General features: G+C 38.9%; 1 protein-coding gene across 1 annotated transcript in view; it reads left to right on the top strand.

The window, feature by feature from the left end:
* Nucleotides 1-21115, top strand: part of KIAA0319 (KIAA0319 ortholog) — a 145376-nt gene that overhangs the window by 109105 nt on the left and 15156 nt on the right. The window contains exons 20-22 of the mRNA XM_036742728.1: nucleotides 13110-13252; nucleotides 14803-14925; nucleotides 17663-17753. Of these exons, the coding sequence (XP_036598623.1) occupies nucleotides 13110-13252; nucleotides 14803-14925; nucleotides 17663-17753 (357 nt within the window). The remainder of the gene's footprint in view (nucleotides 1-13109; nucleotides 13253-14802; nucleotides 14926-17662; nucleotides 17754-21115) is intronic.

Raw genomic sequence — 21115 nt, 5'->3', positions numbered from 1 at the left:
TTCTTAACCTTTTTTGTATCATCTGGCCATCTAGTTCTACCCTCTCGTTTTAAAGATAGAGGACACTGAGCCCCAGGGAATGAAGGGACTTGTCTGGAGTCACATGATAAGTAATGGAGCCAAGATTTGAATTCAGATCCTCTGGTGTCAAATCCAAAGTTCTTTCTATATGTAAAATCTTGTGCTAACTGTTGGGGATACAAAAGTGAAAAAATGGTATAATCTCTACTCTGTATTTATAATCAGTGGTGGAGTGAAAAGACATATAGATAAACAGGTAGGACAGAGGGCATAACATGGAAGGGGAAATCATTTTCAACAAGATAGATTTCATGGAGAAGCTTGGCCTTGAAAAGAAGAAGAATATTTCAATAGGTGGAGATGTAGGAGGAATATGGTTCATCCAGGTGTGGGGGTAAAACCTGAATGAATATACAGAGTCTAGTGAGCACAGTTTGGAATCAAGGAATAGTGAGTAGTGCATTTTGTTTGGAATGTGGAATTCTTGAAGGAAAATAGTGTAAAATAAGGCTAGATAAGGAGGATTAATTTTGAAGCCACGTGAAAGATGGATTAGAGAAATGGAGGGAATACTGAAGGCATGATGCTCAGCTATGAAGTTATCATAACAGTGCAGGTGAATGATGATGAAGGTTTGAGCCAGGATTGTGGCCATGTGATTAGCAATAAAGGAGATGGGTATGAAGGACAATACAGGAAGAGAGTTGACAGAATTTGGCACCTGATGAGATACATGCAATGAAGAGGAGAGGGAAAAGGGAAAGATAACTCTGGGGTTTGGGTCCTGGGTGAGACTGGAAGCAAAGATACATCTAACAAAGCTGACAGGAGGGACAAGTTCTGTTGAGAAAATTATGAGTCAACTCACTCAGGCTCCAAACCACACTCATCTTTGAAATGAATTTTAGATAAGATAATCTCCCTTCTAACTCTAATACTAGGCTATATGACTCAAAATGATATAGAAATTTAGATTATTATTATCATCTCATTTTTCTTACTTTTTTTTGATGTGGTTTCAATAGAAATGATCCTGGGACAAGTCATTCTCCTGCTTTTATTTTATGTTTAATCTCCTGCAAAGGTGGCTAAAAGACCTGCCTTTTGTAGTTGAATAAAAGCATTAAGACGTAAGTTCATCTTCTTCAGGCTCATTAAAGCATCTCTGGTACAACTCTAGAAGCAAACAGAGAGCAAGGATAATATGTACTTTATCCTGTTAATGCATGATTTTAAAAGCTTCTCTCATTTGTTTGAAAGCACTTTTCTGCATTTTGAAATCTTTTTGTTTTATATAACTTGGAGATTATAGATATTTGGCATGACAACATGGATTTAAAAATTCCCTTGACAAGTGAAAATCATCCTTGATTTGTGGACACTTAATGAGGTGGTGGGCTAGAAGTCTTCAGCTTCTCCTGTGGCATGATTGTGAGACTCAGCCACCTCCAGCAATCTGGACAGGAAAATCCATCTCCACCCAGACTACTCTGGTTGGTTTTCTCCTTCATAAGCTGGGTCACCCTAAACTCTAATGGAGGGGTACAAGGACAGAGGCTCTTTTTCCCAGAGTAAGGACTCTCCTAGACTGGATTCTATTCATACTCTAAACAGAAGTTAGGTCTTCTAGTTGGGTGGGGTCCTGCCCAAGATTGAAGAGCATATTCCTTGAGGGTTAAGAGTAATCTCAGCAATCAGTCTTGTCCTTCAGAGACTGACTTCAACAAGAGCTGGGCCTTAATGAGGAAATAAGAGAAAAAAGCCTGGATCCCAATTTAATAATTAGTTATTAATATAATAATATAAAAATAATTTCTCTCACAACACGTTCCAAAGTTTCCTTGCATTATCTACAAGGATCACTAACTCTAGACTCCTTAAAGATAACCCTCCTATATAATATCTGGTGGCAATGATGTGATACTGAATGGCCATCATAAATTCATCCACAAACAAATCTGCATTTTGTAGTCATGTGATACTTCATTGTCAACATATGGATGCTACCCAGAGAGGGCCTTTTGATTCCACTCTAGGCTCTATATAGAGGTAAAACTTTTAAATATATAATTTTTTATTACACAAATTAAATTATTTCTCATGTCAGTCCATGAGCAATCTTTTCATTGTAATCTTCTCTATTTTCTTCTAATTTTTATTATTATTACTTCTATTACATTGAGTAGCATCTCAGAAAATGCCCTTACAATTTTCCACATCCTGAATTTTCCATACATATGAATGTTGTTACCTCTTTAAATGACAAAAGTTAAAACAAATTTTAGCCTCCCTAAAATGGTTAAAATTATTGTTATAACAATTTCATTTTAAAAAAAGTTTTATTGCTATATTTTGTTCTTATATTGGAAACATTTACAGATTATTCTCATTTTTTAGAGGAATCTTGGAACAAAGTAAAACAGTGAAGTAAAGCTGAGGATATAGTGACCTTACCTGAAAGTGCATGTAACTCACATCTGTGGTACCTACCCACCTCTCTATTTAAAGAAAGGAAAAATTAACAGAATTTTTTTTCTTTCCCTCTTACTTCCCATGCCATGTGGGAAGAAAATAAAAATAAGTTTCATGTAACAAGTATGTATGGTCATGCAAAACACATTCCCTCAATGGCTGTATACACAACTATATACATTTGTCATATATCTCATCTATAACCTATAGCCATCATCTCTCTGTAATGGATATTTCATCATTGGACCTCTAGAATCACGAATGATTGATTATAGTTCTTACAACTTTCAAAGTTGTTTGTTTTTGCAATGTGGTTATTGTATTCTATATATTATATAATTTATTCTCCAAGTTCTTATTTTATTATTCATTACTTTATAAAAGTTATCAAAATTGTGCATTTTTATAAAATCAATGGTATTGAATAAATTGTTCTTTTGTTTCTGCTCATTTTAGTCTGCATCATTTCATACAAATTTTCTATGTCTTTTTGAAATCATCCATTCATTTCTTACAGCACAATGGTATTCTGTCACATTCATATATCACAACTTATCCAGCCATTACTCAATTGAAAGAAATCCCTTTGGTTATTTTGTTTTGTTCTGGTTTTACCATCACAAAAATTGCTGCTGTAAGTCTTTTGTACGTAAAAGGCTTTTCCCTCTCTGATTTCTTGAGGGTAGACCTAGCAGTGGTCCATATTGGGGTCAATGGGCACACACTTCTTAAACATAGAGCACTGGAGACATAGTACTTTCTCTGGATGACTCAGTACCACAATTATGAACATCAGTGATTGTATCATGATCTAATATAGAGATGCCTTTGGAGTCTCTCCCTCTTTTCCCTCCCACTCAATTCTCTCCAAAAGTGCTAGACTACATATGATTCCTCTGTCTACTGCTTGGTGTTATTCTCTCTTCTGTTCCCTAATCACTCTGTTGGTTGTCACTACTTGCCACTTCTATCAAGTTCTCTCCTCCATTCTGACCTGCTTCATCTCATCTCCCATAGACCAAAATATATTGGAAAAAAATAAAATACTATTAAGGAAAAAAATATCATGACTAAACATGCTAGATTGGTATTTTAAAAAAGACTATCTAGCCTCCAAAGGGCTCTTTGATGAATAAAAAAGTAGGTGCTATATAATAGTATCACCAGTATCCTGTTACAAGTGTATTGACTTTTTCACATCTTATTTTGATTGCTCAGAGACCTTTAAAAGTTTCTTCCTAATTTGGGACAGAATTCTAGATAATTGAGATTGTTAGACAAATGATCTCCACACAAAGTGTGTGGGGCATGTATATATGCCAATAAAACATATTCATATACAAAACATCTGTATTCTGGTACCAAAGAACCCCAATTATTTTTCTATGATTATTATTTATATTTTAAAATTTTTATTGATATCTTTTGCTTTTACATTATCTACATTTCCCTCCATTCTTCCTCTTTTCACCACTCCCAGTGAGGCATCCTTTATAGCAAAGAATTTTTTTAGAAAGCAAATAAAGAGGAAGAGAAAAAAATTAGCAAAACTGAGAAATACAATGAAAAATTCTGACAATATATGTAATGTTTTACATCCATAAACTCTCCCACTCATCTCCCCATCCCTACTCTTTTACAGGGGGTGAATTGTTTTTTCATATCTCTTGACTTTTTCCACATCTTCTTTGGGGTCAAGACTGTTTTTATAATTTTGCAACATTGATTTTTAATTTTTTTTGTGGTTGCTGTTCCTCCCATGGCCATATTACAGTCATTGTGTATATTGTTTTCTAGTCTCTGCTCATTTCACTTTTCATCAGTTCATATAAGTCTTGCCCACATTTCTCTGTATTCTTTAAGCCATTGTTTCTTACTGCTTAGTAATATTCCATTACATTCATGCACTACAATTTGTTAAATTATTCCCCAATTAATGGGCATCTCACTTTGTTTCCATTTTTCGTTGTATATGGAGCTTTTCTTTTTTGTTAGTTACTTCCTTGGGATATATCTATATCTGTCTACACACACACGCACAAATGGTATATATGTGCACATATATAAATATAGTTATAGTAGTAGAATCTCTGCATTAAAGGATATGGATATTTGCATAATTCCAAACTTCTTTCCAGAATGGTTGTACTCATTCACAGCTCCACCAACAATGCATTAGTGTAACTACCTTTCCACATGTAACTATTTTTAAATAAAAATGTGTGGCATGGAGGAGGTTTCTGGGAAGATGGCAGAGTAGGTGAGAAAATTCCAAGCTCTCCAGATTTCGCCCACAAATAAGACACAAAATAGTGCCTCAGGACAAATGTAGAGTGGTAAAAAATAAACAACAGGTGGGGCAGAACAGTAGTTCTCCTGTGACACCTGGAGAAGAACAGAAGAAAAATCCCAGGACTGAGGTGTGGTTCCTGTGAAGTATAAATACCTCCAGACTAGTTCCTCTGAAACAGCAGGTGGAGAGCCCTGGGGCTAGCTGGGTTGGGAGGAAGCCTTAGCCCCAGCCACAGCAGTTTTCATCTCCCGAGAGTGTGAGGAGTCCAACATCTGAGCAGGGGAAGATTGAGGGAACCTCTGCTGATAAGGGATGCCAGGCCCAGCTTGCTGCCAAGATGCAGCCCTGGGCAAGAAGGAATCAGCAGACAGCCCTTACTAATATAAAATTTATAAAGCAAAGAGGCATCTCGAGGTAAGAACAGAAAGTATTTATTCAATTCTTGTGAGAAAGGGGCGTCACCTCCACTAGAACGGACTAGCAGAAGGAGGCGAATTACAAATGGCAAGGCACCAATATATATCCTAACAGGAGAAAATTCCTGCCCACCCCTATCCCTCCTCTCATTGGTTGGGAGGTGGGTTTACAATCTAGGCATGAAAAGCTAGACAAAGAACCAGGAAATCAAGCACAGCCAATCCAAACATATCTCCTTATTTAGCAACTAACTACTGATGTGGCAGTAATACAGCTAAGGTAAAGAGCAGGAACAAGGGGGAGGGATCTTCCAGGATCAGGAGACAAACAACTTGTATGTAGTCCATTGTATCCTTATTTGGTAAAACTTTGTGCTAGCACTAAGGGAGAGAAGGGAGGGCACTTACTGCTCTAAGTCCTGAATTCCTAGAAGTTGGGTAACCAAATCCCTACAAGGTTAAATCCTGAGTCCATTTTATTCCTCCAAGACTCCACTTACTTTAAGAAGAAAATAATTCCTATATTCTCCCTCTGTGAAGTCTTCACAAAGTTATCTCCCACTCAGTGAAGAAGCAGTGGGCTGGGAACTCCACTGGCTGTGGACACTTACAGGAGGGCAGAGTTCTTGGTTTTGGTTCCAAGCTAGAAGGAAGAACTGAAGGAGGACCTGAGGCCAGAGGCACCATCCCCCATGTCCCCAGACTGGAGGTGATTGCAATAAATTGCTATAAAACACCAAGTGCAGGCAAAGGAGGAAGAACCAACCATGGAAAGTTACTATGGAAATAGAGAAGATTGGAGTTCATCTTCAGAGGAGGATACTGAAGCTAAAAAAGACTCTCCTACCCCAAAGAGTAATGTCAAATGGTCATCTGCCCAAAAGGAATTCATAGAACTTAAACAAAGACTTTAAAAATAAAATGAGAGAGATTGAGGAATTTTTTTTTTTGCTGAGACAAGACTGATTTATTGTGAAAATACATGAACAGATTGAATCCTTGGAGGAAAAGAAACATACAAAACACTTGGGAATGATCTCTTTCAGTTTGTCTCAAATTGGTGAACACTGCTCTCCTCCTTCAACGTCATGTAGGTGATGCTCATTCTCTCCCTGGGGAAGCCTGGAAAACTGAAGGACCACAGCCAGGCAGCCTGGTGGTGGATTGAGGTTCCACCATGGAGGATGATGAATAACAGCAGGCACAAAGATGAGAGTCAAAAGTCATGGTACCAGGCTTTGTTCCTGAAAGTGGGGGGCCAGGAGAAAAGACAGGGATGACAGGTTCTGTGAATGGAATAGGACAGAACCTATAAATGAGGGAGCGTTGGAGAACATTATAAAAGAGGACCTCACCAAAACTGTATTCCAGGTATACTCCAACCCTGGGCACAGGGTCTTTCACTTGATGATTTAATGATCCGGGATAAGTTTGGAAATTGTAATGATCTTTCTTTTTCACACAGCGAAGCAGGAACACAGAGGCAAATGAGTTTGGATTCCTCCCCATCCCTGTACTCAAGAATGGGGTGCAGATCCCCACTACCCACTGAGGTACTTGTGTCACATCCACCTCCCGATAGTGTCTGCCTGAGGTGAAGAACTGCTCAGCAAAGACATAATGGCAAACAGTGTCTTCAGGCTGGTTGGGCTCCACCTGCCAGCCTTCTCCAGCCCTCATACTCTTCAGATCCTCAGAAACAGTCACATAGGTGGGGTCTGATTTTGGATCCACCCTGATATCCACTCTGAATTTGTTCAGGATATCGATCAATCCAGTGACGGGAAATTCTCCCAGTTCTGAAATGACAGCCTTGGATCTTTGGGACAACAATGGCTCACTCCTTCCCAACAGCTCCCTGAAATCCTGCAACAGGTCAAGGTTGGATTTCAGGCTTGATTCCTCCATTTCTTGTATGGTTTCCTGAAGGGTTTGGATGTGCCTGGATAGTCTGTGCTTGCTGGTTGTTTGCTCTTCCAGCCTTTCCCCACACTCCAATTCTTCCTCCATCACGAAATAGTGAAGTTTGCAATATTCTCCTGAAATCATCGAAACCCAGTCAACAAGAGGTCTCCGTGCCTCCTCCTCCTGGGAAAGAAGTTTCTCAGTTTCATCAAAATCCTTCCCCAAGTGATTCAGAATCTCGTGAAGCTTCTTCCTGTAATTGTGAGCAGCCTCTTCTGTAGGAGAGAGTTTGTGAGCTTCATGCTCTGGCATTTGGCAGCAAGACACACAGAGTAATGTCTGGTCCTCCTCACAAAAGAACTCGAGGACTTTCTTGTGAGTGGGACATCGTCTCTGCCCCTCGGTGCTCTGCAAACAGTGGGAGCTGAGCTGCTTACCAATGTCAGTCAGATTTTCCAGGCTCACATTGAGGGCTGGGAGTTCTCTGATTTGGGAAACTTGCCTGCATTCAGGACAAGGGAAAGGGGCGGCTCCAACTCTCCAGCTCCAGGAGAGACATTCTTGGCAAAAGCTGTGCCCACAGTCCATGGTGATTGGCTGAGAAATGTGGGTCTAACATATGCCACAGATGATTTCACTGTCCAGTTTCTGGGCTATATCCATATCAGCAGCCATTTTTTCTCTCTGGATCTTCTTTCCCGTAGCAACTGAGAGCAAGACTTTCAGTTCCACTCAAGGAAATGTTTCTGATCTAAGGATGCTCTCCTTTTAATACAGTGTAGCCCCACCCCTTTAGTCTCTCCTTGATGAAGTGTGAATCCTTTCCTTGAATCCTCAAGACAAATAAGTTAAAACAGCTTCTCACCTCCGGTTGAATTCTATGGATCGACAAATTTCACAGTGTTGAACCCCTCTGAGGATTTGGACTTTTCAGTGGGGGTTAGTTCCAACATTGCTTGAAGTAGGATGCTCTTCTTCTCATGTTTTTTTTTTTTAAACAAAGGCTTGACAGAATATTGAATAGAGAACTGGACCTGGAGTCAGAACACAGTGATTTCTGTCTCTGAAGCTTCATGGCTTTGGGACCCTGCTCCTTATTTCTCACTCGGTTGCACTGCATTGGAACTTCTCTAACTTGAATTCTCCACTATGTTATCTATCCGGGGTTTAGGGACACTGGTCTCTCCTGGCCCTCCCCCTACCCATCTGAACTGTCCTTCTCAGTTTCCTTTGCTTGATCATCGCCCAAATCATGCCCTCTAAAGGAAGGTATCTTTAAGGTTTCTTTTTTTTTCCTCTTTATTTTTATTTTATTTAATATATTTAGTTTTCAGCATTGATTTTCACAAGAGTTGGAATTACAAATTTTCTCCCCATTTCTACCCTCCCCCCAAATCCAAGATGGCATATATTCTGGTTGCCCTGTTCCCCAGTCAGCCCTCCCTTCTGTCACCCCACTCCCCTCCCATCCCCTTTTCCCTTTCTTTCTTGTAGGGCAAGATAAATTTCTACGCCCCATTGCCTGTGTATCTTATTTTCTAGTTGCATGCGAAAACTTTTTTTTTGTTTGTTTTTGAACATCTGTTTTTAAAACTTTGAGTTCCAAATTCTCTCCCCTCTTCCCTTCCCACCCACCCTCCCTAAGAAGTCGAGCAATTCAACCTAGGCCACACATGTATCTTATGTATAACCCTTCCACAATACTCATGTTGTGAAAGGCTAACTACATTTTGCTCCTTCCCAACCCATCCCGCTTTATTGAATTTTCTCCCTTAACCCTGTCCCCTTTCCAAAGTGTTTGTTTTTGATTACCTCCACCCCCATCTGCCCTCCCTTTTATCATCCCGCCTTTTTTTAAGCTTCTTCTTCCTCCTTTTTTTCCTGTGGGGTAAGTTACCCAATTGAGTATGTATGGTATTCCCTCCTCAGGTCAAATCTGATGAGAGCAAGATTCACTCATTCCCCCTCACCTGACTTCTCTTCTCTACCTATAGAACTGCTTTTTCTTGCCACTTTTATGCGAGATAATTTACCCCATTCTATCTCTCCCTATCTCCCTCTCTCAATATATTCCTCTCTCATCCCTTATTTTTATTTTATTTCTTTTAGATATCTTCCCTTCATCTTCAACTCACCCTATATATATGTATATGTATATATATATGTATATATACGTATGTATATATACATATACATATGTACATACATACACACTCACATATACATATATATACATAAACATATATACATATATGAATATTCCCTTCAGCTACCCTAATACTGAGGTCTCATGAATCATACACATCATCTTTCCATGTAGGAATGTAAACAAAACAGTTCAACTTTAGTAAGTCCCTTGCAATTTCTGTTTCTTGATTACCTTTTCATGCTTCTCTTGAATCTTGTGTTGGAAAGTCAGATTTTCTATTCAGTTCTGGTCTTTTCACTGAGAAAGCTTGAAAGTCCTCTATTTTATTGAAAATCCATATTTTGCCTTGGAGCATGATACTCAGTTTTGCTGGGTAGGTGATTCTAGGTTTTAATCCTAGCTCCATTGACCTCCAGAATATCGCATTCCAAGCCCTTTGATCTCTTAATGTAGAAGTTGCCAGATCTTGGGTTATTCTGATTGGGTTTCCACAATACTCAAATTGTTTCTTTCTGGCTGCTTGCAGTATTTTCTCTTTGATCTGGGAGCTCTGGAATTTGATGACAATATTCCTAGGAGATTTCTTTTTGGGATCTATTTGAGGAGGTGATCGGTGGATTCTTTCAATTTCTATTTTGCCCTGTGACTCTTGAATATCAGGGCATTTCTCCTTGATGATTTCTTGAAAGATGATATCTAGGCTCTTTTTTTGATCATGGCTTTCAGGTAGTCCAATAATTTTTAAATTATCTCTCCTGGATCTATTTTCCAGGTCAGTGGTTTTTCCAAGGAGATATTTCACATTGTCTTCCATTTTTTCATTCCTTTGGTTCTGTTTTATAATATCTTGATTTCTCATCAAGTCACTAGCTTCCACTTGCTCCAATCTCATTTTTAAAGTAGTATTTTCTTCAGTGGTCTTTCGGACCTCCTTTTCCATTTGGCTAATTCTGCCTTTCAAGGCATTCTTCTCCTCATTGGCTTTTTGGAGCTCTTTTGCCAGTTGAGTTAATCTATTTTTTTAAGGTGTTGTTTTCTTCAGCGTATTTTTCAGTATTTTTTTGGATCTCCTTTAGCAAGTCATTGACTTGTTTTTCACGGTTTTCTCGCATCCTTCTCATTTCTCTTCCCAATTTTTCCTCTACTTCTCTAACTTGCTTTTCCAAATCCTTTTTGAGCTCTTCCATGGCCTGAGACCAGTTCGTGTTTTTCTTGGAGGCTTTTGTTGTAGGCTCTTTGACTTTGTTGACTTTTTCTGGCTGTGTGTTTTGGTCTTCTTTGTCACCAAAGTAAGATTCCAAAGTCTGAGACTGAATCTGGGTGTGTTTTCGCTGCCTGGCCGTATTCCCAACCAAGTAACTTGACCCTTGAGTTTTTCGTTGGGGTATGACTGCTTGTAGGCTACAGAGTTCTATGTTCCAAGCTTGGGGGGATGCGCCAGCTCTGCCACACCAGCATTCCTCCTTCCCCAAGAACTCCCAACCTGGACTGGACTTAGATCTTCAGCAGGCTCTTCACTCCTGCTCAGATCCGCCACTTAATTCCTCCCACCAGGTGGGCCTGGGGCAGGAAGCAACTGCAGCTGTAGCTGCCCCACCTCCGCTGCCCCAGGGTCGGTGGCTGAACTGCGAACTCCTTCCACTCCCACAGCTTTTTCCCACTAACCTTCTCTGTTATCTTTGGTGTTTGTGGGTTGAAAAGTCTGGTAACTGCCACAGCTCACTGATTCAGGGCACTAGGGCACGCTCTGCCCGGCTCCTGGTCTGGTCGATCCACACCATCCACGCTGGGCTCTGCTTCGCTCCACTCCCAGCTCCGTGCGGGATAGACCTCACCCAGAGACCATCCAGGCTGTCCTGGGCTGGAGCCCTGCTACCCTCTGCTCTTTCGTGGGTTCTGCAGTTCTAGAATTGGTTCAGAGCCATTTTTTATAGGTTTTTGGAGGGACTCGGCGGGTTGCTCATGCGAGTTCCTGCTTTTCAGCCACCATCTTGACTCCAAAAATTTTTTTAAAAATAAGAAAAATCCAAGAAAAACAAGAAATTATGAAAAGAAAGTTAACCAAGTGGAAAAGGAGATCCAGAATCTTAAGGAAGAAAATGACTCCTTGAAAATTAGAATTGGGCAAGGGGAAGCCAGCAAAGTTATAAAAGACCAAGAAATAATAAAACAAAAAATAAAGAATGGAAAATAGAAGAGAATGTGAAACATCTCATAAGAAAAACAAGTGATTGGAGAACAGACCAAGAAGAGAAAACCCAAGAATAATTGGACTACCCGAAAGTTATGATCAGAAAAATAATCTTGATACAATAATACAAGAAATAATTAAAGAAAATTGTCCTGAAGTGTTAGAACAAGAAGGGAAAGTAGAAATAAAAAAAAAATATACCCATCACCACCTGAAAGAGATCCTATGAGGAAAACCTCCAGGAATATCATAACTAAATTCCAAAACCCTCAGCTAAAGGAGAAAATATTACGAGCAACAAGAAAAAAACAATTCAGATATGGTGGAGCCACAATTAGAATCGCTCAGGATCTAGTAGCAGCTACACTGTAGTTGCTACACTAAAAGACCCCAAGTCTTGGAACACTGTATATCAAAGAACAAAAGAACTGGGGTTGTAGCCAAAAATATCATATCCAGAAAAGTTAAGCATAATCCTGAATGAAAATAAATGGATATTCAACGAATTGCCAGACTTTCAGGATTTTGTTGCAAAAAGATCTGAACTTAATAGAAAATTTGACATACGAGATCCAAGAGAAATATAAGGTAAACATCAAAGACTATTACAAGGGACTCAATAAGGACAGACTGTTTACTTTTTATACAAGGAAATGTAAAGTGTATGTCTAAGATTGTAATTAGTATTTGAGTAGTTTCAAAGAAAGATTGGAGTAAAGCTGAGTACGATGTGATTCTAGGAAACGGTAAAAAGAATAATTATCTTATACAATTGAAGTGCGAGAGGAAGAACTGACACAGAGGAATTAGATGGGGGAGGACGACTGGTAGTTCTGGAATTCTATTCTCATCAGGAATGGGTTAGAGAGGGAACAATGCATATATATCTAGAAGGGCATAAAAGTCTCTAAATTCAGAAAGAAATAAAAGGCTAAGGGGATAGGGAGGGTTGAGGGAATTTTTAGAGGGAACCCTATTCACATCAGATCTGAGTTAAAGAGAGAACAATATATATATTTAGAAGAGAATAAAAGTCTTCTAAATTTATAAAGAAATAAGAGGGTGAGGGAATAGGATAAAGGGGAGAGTATAGAAAGGTGTCTAATGGGAAAATGTATGTCTATATGTTTGTGTATATATGTATGTGTGTAAAATGTGTATACATGTATGTGCGTATATGTGTATATACGTATCAGTGCTTAATTGTAGCCTTCTTGGGGGAGGGGGGAGGAGAGGGGAAAAAAAGAACAAAGTAAAAAGTACACAGCAGAGCACAAAATAAAACCTACAAGGAAGTAAAGAAAAGACAGACTGCTCTGAACACAATGTGCAGTATTTATCATCCAGGCTTTCTTGAAATGGAAATTGATTGCTTTATATTTTGAATCGTCTCCTGTCCTGCTGTGCACATGACAATGTTTTTTTTTTCCTTTTCTTTTCTTATTTTGTATTCAAGTTTAAAATAAAAAATTTGTGGCATGAATAAAGTACCAAATTATCATTTGCTTTGTTCATGTAAAAGCATATGGGTACTGACTGGGAAGGGATAAAATCTGTAAAACAACAAAGTTTTAAAACTCCAGCTTTCAAAGCTTGTAGATGAGTTCAAGGGGCAAGACTACTTGTTTGACGATGAGAATATTATCCTTGTCTCCTCCGCAGCACTGTGGTCATATTCTACGTGCAGAGTGGGCAGCCTCTCAGGGTCATCCAGGCTGTTGAAGTGGCCCGCACTTTACATGCTCAGCTCTTAAAGGAAAAGGCAGACTTTTTACTTTTTAAAGTCCTGCGAGTCGACACAGAAGGTAGGTCTCCCATGTGAACATTTTTTTTTTCTCCTAACGGTGTCAGACTTTCCAACCACAGATACTCTTCATTTACACAGAAAGAGGACTAATGTAAGTAAAAGTGCCTAGGCTTAAGATATTAAACACTGATTTTGCATTAAATTCTCTGGCAGGTTTCCCAGACAGTTTAACACGTTGAGACAAGACTAAGGTTTGCAGAACCTATATGTCTGAGATGGAATATTTATAATGTATCAGTTTTTAAAGCTACCACTGCAAAGAGTTATCATTAGTTTTATTTTTGAATAGGAGGGACAGTGACAGATAAAAATTGACACAACCATCAGGAATTAAAAAGATTTCATGTTTATATATCATTTGTACCTTATGCCATTAAAGAGCACGACTGTAATTCACAATGGATGGTCTTACACAGTTTAGAAGTGTCCAGGGGGTTTTCATTTGCATTTTTTAAAGTTGTAGGTACTCCATGTTACCCCTTTCTTGGCAAAAAAAATTGACTTAGATTTAGTTTAACTCAATTCAGCAAACATTTATTAAACACTGTGTTTGCAGGCATTGTGCTATGTGTGGAGGAAATAAATATAAATTGTCCCTGCCTTCAGGGAACTTACCTTCCACTGGTATATATCTTTCTATAGTTATCTCTTCCACATCACAGGGGTTAGGGGTGTGGCACCCTTGCAATTTGCCATTAAAATTTTTTAGCCCTCTCTTCATACCAGAAAAGAAGTCCGAATTACTATGGCATTAAAAGATAGAATATCTTGACATTATATAATACTATACATATATTTTATGCATTTCTGAGTTTCTAAACTATTTCTATGTTGTCTGCTAGCCTTTGCATGTTGTTTGTGGCTTCCACCAAACTCTCCCAAAATTCCCATTTAATTTCTTATGCTGACCCATGATATATTGAAACAGCCATGGGGAAAGTCATGATGTGGAAGGGGTAACTGTAGATAAGCTGGTATTTGTATTAATAGACGTCCTAGCCAACCCCTAGGATAAGTAATACTCCTAGGACTACCTTGTCCTTTGAATATAATACTTATTATGTGAAGGTAGAACTTGGTACTGGGAGAGCAACAAAGGACATGATAATACAGTTTTGATTTTTATAATTTTGATAATATAACGTTGATTATACAATTTAGTTTTTTTCTGACACTCAAATCAATGTGTGAGCTTTTCAGGGGCAATGTTCATCAGCCTTTCTCTGTCATTTGCCTGATAGAATGTAAGCTCCGTGAAGACAAGAGCTATTCCTTTTTTGGCTTTGTATAACCAGCACCTAGCAGAGTGCCTTGCACATAGTAGGTGATTAATATTCGTAAATTGATTATTGTCAGTTGAGATACTTGAGAGTTGAGAGCATACCTCAAGCATCACAGGACATATACCAGAAGACTATCAAATCATTGAGTATTTGAGGGCCACTATGTGAGGATACAAAAAAAGTAAAATATGAGGCCTTTTGCCCCTGTGGAACTCAAGATCTGTCTCTCCTGTGGTAACTATTACGTCTCCCATTCTGCTCCTAGTTTGCCATTTGAAATGTTCTGGGCATGGCCACTGTGATCCCATTACCAAGCGCTGTATCTGCTACCAGTTTTGGATGGAAAACTTGATCCAGCGCTACCTCAGTGATGCAGAAAGCAATTGTGGTAAGTTTAGAGAAAATAGCTTTGCAAAGATCCTTGGTTCCTGCTGGGAAATAGTCTTCTGGATTTGCAAGTGAACTATCTCTTTCCCCAGTCTAAAGTAAATTGAGGAAACAGCCCTGTGAATCCAGCCAGTTAGAACTTTCTAACAACCCACAGTGGTTTGAAAAGTACTTCCCAGGCCCTGCTTTGGCTGTGAAACATAGAGCTCTCTTACATCTTGCCATTGCTGACAGATGTGCTGGCACAGTTTCTTAATTGGCTGTTGTTCCCCAGGGCTTTTGTGGCACTGGAACCTCAAACAGAATTTACTTCTAGGCTCTAAATGGAAAAACCCAAATGCCCAAGGTCATCAATAACCCTTCCCACTCCACCTCTCCCAAGCTAATTCTGCTTTGGGATTTTTCTGGACCCAGTATCTTAGTCTATTATCTCCTGCTCTATAGCCTTGAAACAAGAAAAGTCACTGAAGGACAAGGGTTTGGACGAACAGAAAGACAGCCACATTCCTTTAGTTGGCCATATCTCTGTCAGCCACAAGGCACACTGGTCAGGACTCTGATCCTAAGTGAGGCCCTGCTATTGAGAGTTAATTAGGGGCAGAAAATGGGCTGAAAAGAGCATTCCATCAAGCTCTAGCAGAGAACCTGTCCTGAGCATTGCATAACTTCTGGCCTTTTAATGACTGCTCATTGGAAGGACATTGGTCAGTGAGCCAGACAACCTGGAATCTAGTCTTAGCTCTGCCATTCATTAGCTGTATCACCTGAGACAAATCTCTTCATCTCTCTGAGTCTCAGCTTCTTCATCTACAAATGGACGTAGTCATGTTCTCTGCCTTGTCTGTCTGTACTACATTCCCCTTCTGCAACACCCTCAAACTGTCTTTTTTTTTGGGGGGGGGGTTGGGTGGTGGGTGATAGGTAATGGGTTGGATTAAAGTCCCTGCGAGATTCCCTTCCAACACCAAAATTTTGTGTTTTTGTGAAATGTTGAATGCTTTCCCCTCCCTCACATCTACTTTGTTGTTGTTCATAGTTTCATTCATGTCTGATTCTTTATGCCCCCATTTGAGGTTTTCTTGGCAAAGATACTAGAGTGGTTTGCCATTTCCTTTTCCAGCTCATTTTACAGATGAGGAAACTGAGGCAAACAGGGCTAAGTGCCTTGCTCAGGGTCACACAGCTAGTAAATGACTGAGACCAAATCTGAACTCAGGTCTTCCTGACTCCAGGCCCATTGCTCTATCCACTGTGCCACCTCACTGCCCTCTTATTTGCTAATGGTCAGTTATTTACTTTGGCAGAAAAGATGCCATCACAGGTTATTGTTAATTCCATGCAATAACTCCCTTTGGTTTTATGGGTGACTCATTTAAATAGATGACTTCAGAAGTGACCCATCACCCTGGTTTAGATTGACCAAACATGCCAGTCTGACAGTCTGATCTCAGCTGGGTTTCATGTTGGGATCAGAATAAGAAGAGAAGTCAGTCCACACTACCAAATCCAGTCATGAATGTGGTGAAGCTGGTACCAGCAGAGTAGGCCAGTGGTCCAGGGAGGAAATTATCTTAAAGTAATCAGGGAAACCTATACCTTGAAAAGTAAATTTGGGGATCAGATAAATAGATGGGCATAGTGTTAGAGCCAGCTCAAACGAAACCACAGAGCTAATGTTTAATTTTCAGATGAGCATTTATTTACACCTTAGTCATCAGCAGGATAAAAATCAGAGTCTGATTTATTGCTTTGTTGATTGCACAAAAGAAAGTGATACATAAAATGTTATTAAGAAAGAGATTAAACCTAAAAGTGTGACCTGCATTTTTGGAGAGCTTGTTGTTAAACATTTCCCTGCATACCACTGGGCTAGAGTAGACATGAGAAAGGAAAGAAATTAGCATTTTAATTCTCATATTACATTCCTACATAACCCTGTTGAAAGTATTAAGACTGTGGAGAGGAAGGTGAGTTGAGTTCATCTCTTGTGCAGTATAGGCAAGTCCTGTTTTAGGCCTTTTTTGTTCCCCTGTATAGTTTCTTTATGCCTGGAGCTTCCTGGAGCTTACTCCATGCACAGACTTGGGAAGGAATGTGAATTGGGAAGATTCTGATCTATTGCCTGGTTCAGTGTCAAGTGCACCATGCTACAGACAGACACGACAGCCACATTTTTCTTTCAGCTAGACCCAGTAGTTTTTTTAGGACAGTTGGGGAACCTGTGACCTTTCACTGTGAAGTTTGGATTCAGTCAAAAGGCCACACATAAGGACCTAGAGGGCCACATGTGTGGCCTTGAGGCTGCAGGTTCCCCACCCCTGCTTTAGGACCTTAAGGACCTTGTAAATGGTTCCAAACAAGGTAATTTTTGAATTTCTTAAGGTTTTCGAATAAGTGTTCTCTGTGAGCTTAGATTGCATATGTATATTTATACATGGATGTATAAATCTATCGAAGATCTTCTGGGATCGTGGCTGAATTTGAGTAATTTTGGAGTCTTCTGTTCTGTTTGGCACAAGAATGCTCAACATATGGAGAAAGCACTATTAATTGTGTGACCTTCAGTTCTCCTCAGACTTGTATCCCACCTTGTTGATGGTCTTGTGTTAGTCAGGCAGGTAGAATCGGCAGCACGAATCTCTGCTTGTAGAGCCTTAGAAATATTTATTCAGTGTGAAATAGCATACATCCAGTGGTTCTGCAATGTGCAAAAACATTTTTATTTTCTTGTTTTCCAGAATGGAGTATTTTCTATGTCACCCTGCTGGCTTTTACTCTGATCATGATAATGGTGGGTTTCACTTGGCTCTGCATCTGCTGCTGCAAAAGGTATTTGGTCGGCACATTTATTTTTACTAGAATAAAAGACATATTAAACATGAGATGACAGCCTTAGGGTCTTCTGCTTGGGACTTGTAAACTGCTTGACAAAGGAGACATGATAAAGTACTTTATCACTTGAGGTGACATAACAAATTAACTCCCTCCCCCCTCAATAAATCTGTACCTTACAAAGGCACCACGTTTTAGAAGAGGCTAGCTAAGTTATTCTAGATCAGGAGTTTTGTGGGGTTTTTTTTTAAGTTCTTCAAGATTGTCTTTCTTATGTTGTTGTTATTGTATACCGTCTTCTTCTGGCTCTGCTCACGTTCCTCTGCACTAGTCCATACAAGTTTCTCCAGGATTCCCAAGTATTCTGTTTCATCATTTCTTATGGCATGAATATATTCATATACCACATTTTGTTCAGACATTTCCCGATTGGTGGACACCTCCCTTAGGTTCTAGTTCTTTGCCACCACACACAAAAAAGCTGCTATAAACATTTCCATAAATGCCAGTCCCCTTCCTTTCTCTCTGATCTCCTTGAGGCATAAGCCCAGTAATGATATTTTGGGATCAAAGGGTATATGCAGTGAGTAATTTTCAGAGCATGGATTCAAGTTGCTTTTCAGAATATCTGGACCAACTTAACAATTCCAATGGTGTATTAATGTGCTTGTTTTTCTGTAGCTTCTCCAGAATTTGTCACTTACTTTTTTGGTCAGCTTTGCTGATCTGATAGATACGGGGTTTGCTCTAGTTTGAATTTTTCTAATTATTAGTAACTTGGAAAATTTTTTCACATGGATATTGATAGCTTAGATTTCTTCCTTTGAAAACTTCCTGTTCATATCCTTAGACCTATTTAGATCAACTGGAGAATGCTTTGTATTCTTATAAATTTGTATCAGTTTGTTACTTATATTGCAAATGAGACCTTCATTAGAGAAAGTTGCTGCAGAAAGTATTTTTTTTTTTGCCGTTAACTGTTTCCCTTCTAATCTTAGATTACTCTTAATCTTCCCTTCTAATCACTGGTTTTGTTTGTGCAAAACCTTTTTAATTATATATAATCAAAATTATCCATTTTATCTTCTTGGATCCTCTCTATCCCTTGTTTGGTCACATACTTTTCACCTGTCCATAGATCTGGAAATTGATGTGGATGTGTGTGAACTGTCTAATATAAAATGGCTGGCTCATGTGTGGCATAGATGGATAGATACCTGATCTGAGATCTGGAAAGCTCTGTTCCATATCTCCAAAGGGTGACAGATTTCCACCTTTGTAGAGAGAAGGAGGAGGACCTTTGCTCACCAGCCACTAGCTTAGTTGAAGAAGAACAGGCAAAATCCATAACAGCCATGACTAGATGATCACTCTTCAATCTTTCATCTCCGTGAGAAGTGTTGGGCTAGAGTTATATCTGTCTAGTAGTATCTCAAATACTGATAGTTTAAGGATACAATTTGGAGGGAGCCAGCATTTAAGAAAAATGCCATTTTGGCCCCAGAGCTCCAGTAAGTTATTCAGACCCTTCACTTATATAGTGTCTAGGACCAAGAGATTTTTTTTTTTTTTTTTTTTTTTAGCAAATTAGGAGTCACATGTCTCTCAACCCATCCAAAGTGCAATATCACATAAGGAACTTCCTCACGCCTAGTTAAGAGTGAAGTCACATCTATAACCCAAGAGACTTTTTTTTATTGGTCCAGACCTAGATGAGGAGTTTTTAACCATGAAATTATGTTTTTAAAAACATTTCAATAACTATTTCAATATAATTGTATCTTTGTGTAGTTGAAAAAAAATTATTCTGATAAGAGGTCCATAGGCTTCACCAGACTGCCAAATGGGTCCATAACACACACACACAAGATCAGAACCTTTCTTCTAGGTTGAATCCTATTTTTTCTTATTTTTTGCCCCCCAATCCTCCCATTTCTTCTTGGTGCTCTTTAGGGCTTTGCTAACTAAGACAGTCTTTAGGGTAAGGTGCTAGAAATCATTATGGGTTGAAGGTTTTAATTATTTTTATTGCATTTGATTAAAATATGGTTTACCTTTACTCCATTTAATAAAGGTAAAATTTTAAGAGAGATCACCTAGGCAAGGAAAAATTGTGCTTAATGTTTTACCTTGTGTCCTGTTCTCTGGAGTGGCCCCTTGGGAAACTCCTGAGGTTGTCATGACAGCAGGCTAATTTCAAAGTTCTTTGTCAGGCCTATTGTGAGGAGACTGAACCGTCACAGGATGACACTGAATGCCCCTGAGAACAGAGAGCATGAGCTATTTCTCCACATGAGACAGCATAAGTGCTTGCGCCAGACACATGTGGCCAAAATGAAGGGCTTTATCTTAAAGAAAATTTTTTTTTTTAAATTATGCTGCTACAAAGCTGGCAGCACAACTAGTGTGGTGCCAGTCTATATCATACCACTAAACAATCTTGACCTAGATTATGACTAGGCTCTCACACTTTCTGAAAGGAAAAGCTGGTACGAGAAGATCAGAACAGTCACTCAGCCAAAGGTCAAGTGTTCCCTGAACTGGATGCCATAAACACCTGCTGAGATGGTAGCCATGATCTGGATTGTTCTGAAAATGCTACGGCTCTATGTTATACAAGTTGATGGGAAAATGATGAAGTTAGTGTTTTGTTTTTACCATAGGAAGCAATGTGATATGAAAGTGCTTTTTGTTCCTGTTTAGCATACATTTAGTGTGGTTTTGTTGTTGTATGTTTGAAAAATAATTCCCCAAAACATGGGAAGAGTCACATGGGGCAGTTTAGTTGGTGTGTATGTTTGGGAAAAGGATGACTGGTGCCAGTTAAGCCTATTGATTAACCATATTTCCTTTCCTAGAACTGTCTTCCCAATTCCTTACTGTTCATTCATTACCTCGATGAGCATTTATTAGGTACCTGTTATGTATGGGCTAAATTCTGGAGCTGAAAAATTGAAAAACCCACAGTCCCTCCCATCAAGGAGCTTATAACCTAGTAGATTTGCAGGTTTACAAATCATTATAACAGACATTAGAATACATAGAGTATATATATATATATATACTCTATATACTCTATATACTCTCTCTATATATATATACTCTATGTATACTCTATATATTATATATATAATAGAGTATATATATATATATATATGTATATACTCTATTGAGAGCAGAGACCTTGCCTTAATTAATTTTGTATGTCCCTCAATGTATAGCACAGTCACAGTAGATGAATGAAAAATAGTGGTTGAATGAATGGATGGATGGATTGACAAAATGCTATTTAATTCAACAAATTGAATTTAATAAGAATTTATTTAAGCACCTTAAATATAACTTGGTAGAAACTATTG

This window comes from Trichosurus vulpecula, chromosome 1 (genome assembly GCF_011100635.1).
Source record: "Trichosurus vulpecula isolate mTriVul1 chromosome 1, mTriVul1.pri, whole genome shotgun sequence".
Lineage (NCBI taxonomy): Eukaryota > Metazoa > Chordata > Mammalia > Diprotodontia > Phalangeridae > Trichosurus > Trichosurus vulpecula.
This window is presented reverse-complemented; position numbering and strand designations above follow the sequence as displayed.